General features: G+C 42.6%; 1 protein-coding gene across 1 annotated transcript; it reads left to right on the forward strand.

The window, feature by feature from the left end:
* Window positions 1-128: 128 nt before the first annotated feature.
* On the forward strand, window positions 129-2,721 carry LOC136458306 (ATP-dependent Clp protease proteolytic subunit 3, chloroplastic-like). The gene is made up of 3 exons (XM_066458269.1): window positions 129-443; window positions 2,127-2,222; window positions 2,311-2,721. Exons 1-3 carry the CDS (start codon window positions 144-146, stop codon window positions 2,587-2,589), a joined length of 675 nt encoding a protein of 224 aa, XP_066314366.1. The 5' UTR covers window positions 129-143; the 3' UTR covers window positions 2,590-2,721.
* The last annotated feature ends 7,417 nt before the right edge of the window (window positions 2,722-10,138 follow it).

A 10,138-nucleotide genomic window follows, 5' to 3' on the forward strand; every position in this document is an offset into this window, starting at 1 on the left:
TAGGCGAGGCGGCACCCCTCCGCCTAGCGCGTAAGCGCGCCTAATGTCGCCTTTTTGAACATTGATCTCAACCAACCTAGGAGGAACTAGGTGGAATTGTAAATAAGACAAACACCAAAATTCAAGTTGAAGAGGACTAGAACATGGGTGGTGGGGTGTATGCCCACAACCTACCATTAACTGAGCCTTGCTTAGTTCCTTACCAGTCCTCTATTATAGTCGTGTACTGGTGTTTGCTGTGTTATGACATGACACATCAATTTGCAGGAATGGGAGTATATGATGCTATGAAATTTTGCAAAGCTGATGTCTCAACTGTTTGCTTTGGATTGGCGGCTTCAATGGGTGCATTTTTACTTGCTGCTGGGACAAAGGGTAAGAGGTACTGCATGCCAAATGCAAGGATTATGATCCATCAGCCATCAGGTGGTGCTGGCGGGAAAGTAAGTAACAATTGTTTGCTGTTGTGTTGCTTTTTGCTATTTATTTCTTGTAAGATTTTCTGTCTTTCCTGTTTTTATTTAATCGAGTCAGGATATAACATTGAGGTCATAAATGGGAACATATTTTTCTCTATGACCTTTTACTACCACCTCTTTCTTATGTACTTTGTGGCTCTTGCTTGGTAAGGCTTGTTCATCTTATTGAGATTTGCTTTGGTACCAAAATGGGGGCTTTGGTGTTAGCCAAATATCACAGTTACCCAACTATTGGCACGAATAGCGATATCATGATACATATTCCATTTATGATAGATTTGTGAGTGCTGTAGTGATAAACAAGACCTTATTAGCATATGTAGGGGCCGTTTGGTAGAGCTCTAGCTTTAGCTAAAACAGCTTCAGTTATGGATTCTCCGATGAAACAGCTTTTTCTGGCTCCAACTTCACTGGTTAGAAAAACGTTTGGTAAAACAACTTCTCCTAGTAGGTAAAATGAATAAATGTCCATAATGCCCTTCTATTTTTTTGTTTTCTTTTTTCCTCTATTTCTCCTTGAAAAGAAATCTATTTTTCTTCTATGTTCATCGCTTCCTCTCGTTCTTTTTTTCTTTGTTTCCTCATCCTCATCCTCGAACCATCGAGCGTTTTGAGTGCTCGCACAGCAATAGGGCCGCCACCCATGCCCCGCTCGTCTCGACATCCTCTCCCTCTGCTGCCCATGCCCCGCTCGTCTAGTCGCCTTCTTCCTCAGCCCCAAACGTGACGCCCTCTCCCTCCGCCGTGGGCGCGACGTCCTCGGCTGGCTCCACACTCCACCTCTTCCTCCTGTTTGCCCACTCGCACAGTGCCTGTCCCGCCGCCCATCTTGTCTCCCTCCGCTCTGGCCGGTCAGTTGGCCCTTGCTGGCTCCGCGCCCCATGCCCCGTGCACGACCTCTTCCTCTGCCCAAGGTGAGGGCAATTTGGCCATGGGCCCACGGATCTGAAGACGGAGCTGGAGGGAGCTAGTTTTTTCAGCTCCGTCTTGCGTCTCCGGTTCCTCTCAGTTCAAGAAGCTGGGCATGGAGCAGCTCATGGAGCGCTACCAAACGCACCCATAGTCTACTTTTACTGCATTTTTCCTAGTAAATTGTGAAATCGGAGTCGTACACTGAAATAAAAAGAGGTCCAAATTGAAGACCTGCAACTAGGATCTTCCATTATATTTCCATGGATGTAGGGATGAAAGTAGATCGGATATGACGGATATTGCAGATATGAACAAGGGTGGTTGTTTTTTTGGGATTCGGAGTCGGATGTGGATAGTGTCGGATGCGTTGGATATTGATATAGAGTGCATATATGTATGTATGTATGTATCAGATATTCGACTTTGATTATTCAGATTCTGATATGGTAGAGATTAATTGTCGGGATTCATATACGTACTATGCATCAAGTATTTGAACCCCTTTCGGACGGACAGCTGGAAATATGCCTCGTTTCAACCCTACTTGGATGCGAAGTAGGCTTCGTGATGTTTTAGGCCTATATGGTGTTATACAAATACTGCTAACTTGGCATTTTAATTGGATCCCTATCAAATGTATATGCTTTTAATGCATAATATGGCACTGTTTTGCCAACTCTAGTATTTAAATAATAGTGACACTGACTTATGGATTTGCCTTGCCCATTCTGGTAGGTCACGGAGATGGGACTACAAATAAGAGAGATGATGTACGAGAAGATTAAGATCAATAAAATAATGTCGAGAATTACTGGAAAATCTGAAGAGCAGGTACTACGGAACTTTTTGCTTGATACTTGATTTTTACATAGCAACAGAAAATTTTGTTGCAGAATTTACTGATTGCCATTTCTTGTAGATTGATGAAGACACAAAGTTTGATTATTTCATGAGTCCTTGGGAAGCCAAGGATTATGGGATAGTTGACAGTATCATAGATGAGGGGAAACGAGGGTTGGTAGCTCCCTTGGCAGGATCTGTTCCACCTCCAAAATCGCGCGTGTGGTACTTGTGGAAGGCTTCGGGGCCGACCAGGAAGATCATGAAACATCTACCTTCAGAGGAGAAACTAATTCACAATGGTAACGGAAGTGCAACTGGAGATGATGGGAAGCTCAAGGAGGCATCGGCAACTTGAAGACCTTTTAGGTCATTATAGGTCGATAATAGAAATGGCTTAGTGCGCTAGCTGTATTCTAAATCATTGTATGGATACAGATTATGGGAGGATGTTAATCCAGTGCAGTGTTTTGGATGCTGCGTTGTTTCACGGGGTGCATATTTGGTTTCTTGTTCTTGCGATGCACCATTAGTCCATAACACAAGGAGTTGCCCAGCATAACGATGATTCCTGTTGTACGTGGGAACGAGGACGGTTAGAAAGACATGTCGTATAAAATGTATAAAAAAAAATCCTACTTTGCACTAAAGTTGATAGGTATAATCCCAGCTGAAAGGATGTCCAAGAGGGGTAATTGGGCTAAACTAAATTCTTGCAACAATTAAAACCTATCGCTTAGCTCATTTGATCCCTTATGTCTAATAGTGATTTCTATCTTACTGCACAAGGAGTTTCGCAACAGTTTCAATCCTAATCTAGCAAGATAATTCTAGGAATGTAAAACCGTCAAAGTAATTGCACAAATGTAACTGTGAAATATAAAGAGAGAAAGAAACATGACGATGTTTTTTAGAGGTATCGGAGAGTTGGCACTCCCCATTAGTTCTCGTTGGAGCACCCATACAAGGATATAGCTCCGTGTAAGGATCAAGTGCTCACTATGGGCTGATTTTTTGTCACCCTGACGCGGAGAATCGTCCACAACCACTTACAACATGAGTTGGCTCACCCACAAGCTCCACCGAGTGATCACCAAACTTTCAATCATCACCAAGCTGTTTAGGTGATGCCGATCACCAAGAGTAATAAGCACAAACTTTCACTTGACCTAACCAAGCCTAATGAGAAGAGTGGATGTTGTAAGGACCATGACGCCTAAGAGAGGGAGTGAATTAGGCAATTCAAACTCTACTTCTAACTATGACCTCTAATTTTCACCTTAGCAAAACCTATACAAATAAATAAACTATCTAGATGTGCAACTACGACTTTGCTAGTGTGTTGTTGTCTTTACCGTAAAAGAGTATGTAACCTAATGTAACCTAGGTTCTAATCCTATCAACTAGCCTATCAACTACGCTAGGAAATGTAAAGCACACAACCAAGATTGCAATATAAATGCGGAAGCTAAAGATGAGGTAGAGATGCAAACTCCGTGGACGACTTTAGTATTTTTATCGAGGTATCAAGAAGCACGTAAGCTTCCCCCTAGTCCTCGTTGGAGCCCCTCACAAGGAATCCCTCGCAAGGGCCAAGCTCCCGGTCGGGTAACTCCGTGGATAGCCTCGGGCCTTCCCCACGCGCAAGTAGGTCTCTGATGTACAATCCGGCAAGCCTCTCCCGGACTGCTCCATGCTATCTTCACTATCAAGCTTTCGGCCGAAACACCATGGGCCTTGTTCTCTCCGGTACATGGTGGCGGCCACACCACAAACACGGCTGGTGTGGTCTCGCAAGACTACAAGCCCCGCCAAATACAACAATGGTGCGCGCAAGCACCGAGTGGTAAGAGGTATGCAAACCTCACTAAACACTAGGCCTAAACCTAGAGCAAGCGCATATGAGCATGGTCTAACTAACCTAAGCACTTCGCAAGGTACCTACGCTAATCACCGAGTGATCTATTAAGCACTATGCATTTGGAGGGATCCAATATGGTGTCTCAACACTCTAGCACCTTCACATAGCTTCTCCACACATCTCTTGGCTGATTTGAGCACCTATTTATTGCCCCAAGCAAAGATATAGCCGTTGGGGACAAGTTCACCCTTCCTGCGGACCGTCGGACCGGATTGAAGGAGACCGTCAGACCATTAGTGTCAGGGTCCGACGCTTTTGTAACGGCTAGGTGTCAGTGACCGTTGCAACTTTTCTGGGAGCATCAGACCAAACTGTGAGGGTCTAACCATATGGTGACACTGTTCAGTTCATTTCAGTGAGCATCGGACCAAAGATGGGGGCGTCGTACCATTAGCGTAGGACCATCTCATGCTCCATTTTCACCGCAGACTCACTTCCGTATTTTGGGCGTAACTTTTAGCTCCAAACTCTGGTTTTGTTGATCTTGGACTTTTTGGAAAGGTGATGAAAAGCTCTATAGCTTTGAACTGGTGTAATATCAATTTGAGCAGATCCAAAATCATGAGACGATTCCAATTCATTCACCTCTTTGTCTCAGCTTGAGTGGCTTCAACTTTGTTTGTGTATTTGTGTCCGCGCTTCTACTTCTTGGTGTATTTGACTTCTAGCATGTCTTTCAGGTCTTCAAAAAAGCTAATAATGTTTTGCTTGAGGTGTTGATCATCTGGGTCACCTCTTTGCCTAAGTCAAAGTCCACCTTGTATACTAGCAAACAACATTAGTCCAAATGATCATGTTGTTCATCGGACACCAATGCAAACTAAATGGACCAAGGGTTCATTTTCCTTACAATCTCCTTTTTGGTGCTTCATCACAACACAACCAAAGTAAGCAAATAATAACAAATACAAATGGAAAACCTTTTTGCTTACTAGGGATGCAATGCAAAGCCAAGATCATATGATGCTAAAAAGATATCACTTGTATGGATCTTTGAAAACTTATCTTGCCCTTGCCAATGTCCCCTTGTGGTATTATGGACATAAGCCTCCCCCTAACTCCATAATCCACTTTCCTCCCTTTCTCGGATCATTCCCAAATGGGGTTCTCCCCTTTGATCTTCCCATAACCAAACCACTTGTATGCTTGATACCAATTGAATGCTTGCACTTGTATCATGGTATCTTAAAAAATATGTGAATTTTGGATTTGGTTTTATTATGGGTTGGGCTTGCTTTTGGTCCTACAACTTCTCCCCCTTTGGAATCAAAAACCAAAAAGGAAGACATTAGTAGCACAAGGGAGGGTCAAATTTTGTGATCCTTTGTATGTGGAGTGGAATTGATCATAAAACTTGACTCTCACATTACATAGACTAAGCTCCCCCTAAGTGTATGCATACATATGATGTGAGGCAAAGCATATGCATAACCGACAAATTAATGCACAAAGGAGTAATGCATGGAGAAAGCATATAAATATACCAAATGTAATATCAACATAATGATATCAGTTTAGAAATACCACATGTAGAAATTCAATTGGATTGACACCACTTGCAATGGGTGGTGGATTTTGAAAGCATGATGCGTATCTCTAAGGACTCTATTTTCCTTGCAATGAGACTACTACACACATGATAAGCTTTAAAAGGGTGTTAGTCTCAAAGCGTCCAACTTGTTTTCTAGCTTGACAAGAGCTACACAATCTATCCTTATAAAATATCACATCTTTGAAAGCCCTTCAGTAGATCATGCTTAATCAATCTATTCAATTGTTTTATTCCAACATGTCCAAGCCTTCTATGCCATAACCAACCCATGCTAGATTTAGTGAATAAACATGTTGATAATTGAGCTTCACTAGCATTGAAATCAACCAAGTATAGATTATCATATCTAAATCCTCTAAATACCAAGTTAGAGCCATCTACACTTATGATCTCTACATCATCAACTCCAAATATGCACTTAAATCCAAGATCACACAATTGTGCTACTAACATTAGGTTAAAGTTGAGTGATTCTACTAGCAACACATTTGATATGCTCATGTCATTGGATATTGTAATCTTACCAAGCCTATTTGACCTTGCCTTTGACATTGTCACCAAATGTGATACTATCAAACTCATTGTTGCCACTTGTGTTGATTGAATTGAACATTCTTGAATCACCGATCATGTATTGTGTGCACCCACTATCAAGCACCCAATGCCTTCCTCTAGCTTTATAATTGACCTACAAAAGAAGGTCAATTGTTTTTAGGTACCCAAACCTTTTTGGGTCCTTGAAGGTTCATGACCAAGATCTTTGGTACCCAAATGACTTTCTTCTTTAAGCCCACAATTGGTGCACCAATGAACATAGCTTGCACACCATTCACACCCTTGGTAAGCATATAAGAAGAATCAAACTTAATTGAGGATACATTAGCTTGTGATTTCTTGTTTTTGCAATATTGCTATAGATGCCCAACTTGCTTACAACTATTGCAAAACCGACCATTATTCTTCACAAAACAAGTCTTGTGAGTAGCAAAGGCCGCCTTACCTTTCTTGGGGGGTGAAAGGATCTAACAATGCCAAGAGGGGGGGGGTGAATAGGCGTATCTAAAAATTAACTACAAATGCTAAGTTCAAATTTGTCAATCAATGTCGGAAGTCCTGGCGTTTGGGTCGGAACTCCCAACGTCGTCAGAAGTTCCGGCACAAATGTCAGCAGTCCCGATGCCTATGTGAACTACAAAAGTAGTGCCAAATTTAACTTTGTAAAAAAATAATCTTACATCCCCACTTCCTTGTGGTTTGGTGAAGAGGTTGGGTCACTCCCTTGACGCCGTAATGCCTCCAAACCTTAGATCGAGTCTAAACCCTAAAATGAAGTTCAAGAGAGAGAGAGACAAACAAATACAAGTAATCTCTAGCAATCACAACAACAACCACATGGGACACAAGGATTTATCCCGAGGTTTGGCAACCCCACAAAGGAGCTCCTATGTCCTCGTTGTTGAGGTGACCACAAAGGTCGGAGTCTATTCCACCTCCTTGCCTCTCTCAAAGCGACCACAAAGGTCACTTGAGCTTTCCACCAAGAAATCAAAGGGTAATACAAACTTTCCAAGGCTCTTCCACAAGATGGAAGCTCTTGGGCAACGCTTAGCTGGCTAGGGGCAAAGTCTCAAGAGTAATAGACGCAAAACCAATTGGCTTGATGAAGAAATCAAGTGCTCAAGCTTGCCAAAGTGATTCTCTCACTGAATCCACTCTCCTTTCACTAAAAACCCTAGGGGAATTGAAGATTGGTGCAAAGGAGGGAGAAGAGGGGTGCCTTTGTTGCTTGGGAGCTGTTGGGACGAAGTTGGGTCAGTTGTGAATGAGTCCGTAACGGTTAGAAGTGAAGAGAGGGCTATTTATACTCTTAGTAGAAATCTAACCATTCAGATCTACGTTGGAAGTTCCGACGTAGATCTTGGGACTGTCGACCTTAACAAAACACTGTTCACACAGGGTCAGAAAGTCCGCATGAGCAAGTCAATGTCGGAACTCCTGACAAGGGTCGAGACTTTCAACTATCGAAAGTTCCAACGTACGACGGGACTTCCAATGAGCATAGACAGCCGGCCAGTAAACCTAGGTATCAGGACTTCCGACTTGGGTCGGGACTTTCGACTGTCGAGAGTTTCGACTCATGTCGGGACTTCTAACGGCCACAGTCACTATGCAGGCTAAGTGACTGGGCGTCAGGACTTTTGGCATGAGTCGTGACTTCCGACGGTCAGGAGTTCCGACTTACGTCGGGACTTTCGACATTACATGCTCATGGAGTGCAAGAGTGTCTCTCTTTTGATTCTATTTTAATGCTTGAGCACTCTATCTTCCTCAGACCAACTAAGTTTGCATCTCTCTTAATAGTGCGGTGGATCCTAAACTCAAAAACAAAAATAAAACCTTTGGAGTGCGTGTTGAGTTTGTCCGCCTTTACAACTTCAAGAATTGAGGGATACAATTTCATCTTTATCAACTCTTTAAATCTTTCATGGGACTAATAGCTGCGACATATCTCATTAAGATCACATTAGTCCCTAATTTGGATGTCATCAATACACCAAAACTCACATAGGGGGCAAATGAACTTTCAATCTCTCCCTTTTTGGTAATTGATGACAACCAACTTAAGCTTTTATAAGAATGAAAGAATTTAAAGCTTTTGAAACCCAAAATTTATGAAGACCTCCCCCTTTAAGTATGCATGAATTTGAATTTCAATTAGAATCATCTATACATGACTTGCATACATCAAGACAAAAGCTCCCCTAAATTTTGTAATCCGTGGGGTGCAACAAGTGTGTGTAAACAAATATATATCCATGAAAAGGAATGCAATATGACATGTTATTTCACACAACAAGTAAAAGAGAATATGATGGCCAAGATTTCAAGGTAAAAACTCGAAGCATCACATGGCCATCCAAAATACATCCACCATCACAAGCAGAGACAAGCACAAGCTAATAAGATAGATAGAAAACTATTACTTGTCCTACAATCATTCATCACAAACACATATAAATAGTTGTCCATCACAAGCTAGCCACCATACGACATAGTGCATACACGCTAAAGGTTTTAAAGTCTCGAAACTAAATAACCAACTAACTTATTACAAGAGTGATCAAAGCCTAACACTCCCGCTTTGTCAACAAGTGCCAAAAGGGGTAGACCGCATGAAGAACCGACTACTCGTCCTCATAGTCATCATCATCTTCATGGTCACCATCATCACCACCATCATCATCTTCATCATCATCCTCCTCCATGTAGTCCTCAGCTGCTTCAGTGGCCTTGCCCTTGCCATGAGGGCGAGAAACCGCATCATCCTCATATGCCACACAAGCCTCATCATAAAGTGGTAAAGGATCATGGGGAGGCACAAATGGCGGTGGAGGAGAAGACACAATACCAGCCTACTATTCCAATTGATAGAGCCTCTCTTGGATATCATGCTCACGTTGAGCACTAGCACAACATTGTCCAAACATGAAGGTCATGAGGAACTTGAACTTGTTGGGCTTCTTACCATAGGAGGAAGAAGAGAGAGGCTCTGCACTGGAAGAGCAAGCAGCTGTAGCAGGTGGTGATGCACCACGACGAGAGCAAGAACCCAAAACACCTTTGCCTTTGGCTTTGGCTGCAGCACCTTTCTCCCTCAGTTCTTTTGCAACAGTGATAGATGTCTTGTTGGAGATCTTGAGGAGATTGTGTTGAGTGTCTATGGGGAACCGGATGCCGGACACTTGCTCAATCACATGCATGATATAGGGTGCATAGGGAAGATGCTTCACCAGATCCTCAGTAGCATCATGTATCTTGTTCCAAATGTATCGGCTGATGGAAAATTTCTGAAAATCATCACCAAAGCACTGAAGCACCTTCTAAGAATCATCACAAAGGAAAGTGGAGTCACCTTGCTTTGGATACAAGATCTGGCATAGAATGTTATTGAGGACATAGTAGTAGGGCTTCAGAAACACTAGTCTGTCCATTAGCTGAATGGCCATCAAGATACATATGCTGGTACTCCTCTAAAGCCACATCCTCATACTCAGTCAATTCAGGTGCAATGTGGTCGGCTTGACTTAAATCAAGAAGGCGAGAGAAAGTAATGAAATCCACCTTGTAGTGCTTGCCTTTAGTGGTCCAATGAACAATGTCAACAACACTGGTAGGGTCTCTCTCATGGTGATAGGAAGCATAAAACTGACCGATAAGCTCATTGTTCCAGTGCTTCCTAAATTCCAGCAAGTAGGATAGCCCCATTGAGCGTATATCACAAACCATTTGCTCCAGCTCAGGCTCCTTGTACAAACCAAGAGAATATGTATCAATGCATTTCATCTGAAGAACCGGTGGCTCCCTTTTCTTCAAAAACTTCCGATAGATGATGGAATCATAAAGTCAAAGTGGAACGGGTGCTAGAAGCGATAC

This window comes from Miscanthus floridulus, chromosome 6 (assembly GCF_019320115.1).
Source record: "Miscanthus floridulus cultivar M001 chromosome 6, ASM1932011v1, whole genome shotgun sequence".
NCBI classification, from domain to species: domain Eukaryota; kingdom Viridiplantae; phylum Streptophyta; class Magnoliopsida; order Poales; family Poaceae; genus Miscanthus; species Miscanthus floridulus.

Bases quoted from the DNA above. Each gene is read 5' to 3' on its own strand.
- LOC136458306 (XM_066458269.1), top strand. From the start codon at position 144: ATGGGTGGTGGGGTGTATGCCCACAACCTACCATTAACTGAGCCTTGC. The intron at 444-2,126 runs GTAAGTAACAAT...CCATTCTGGTAG, and splicing joins CAGGTGGTGCTGGCGGGAAA to GTCACGGAGATGGGACTACA. The intron at 2,223-2,310 runs GTACTACGGAAC...CATTTCTTGTAG, and splicing joins CTGGAAAATCTGAAGAGCAG to ATTGATGAAGACACAAAGTT.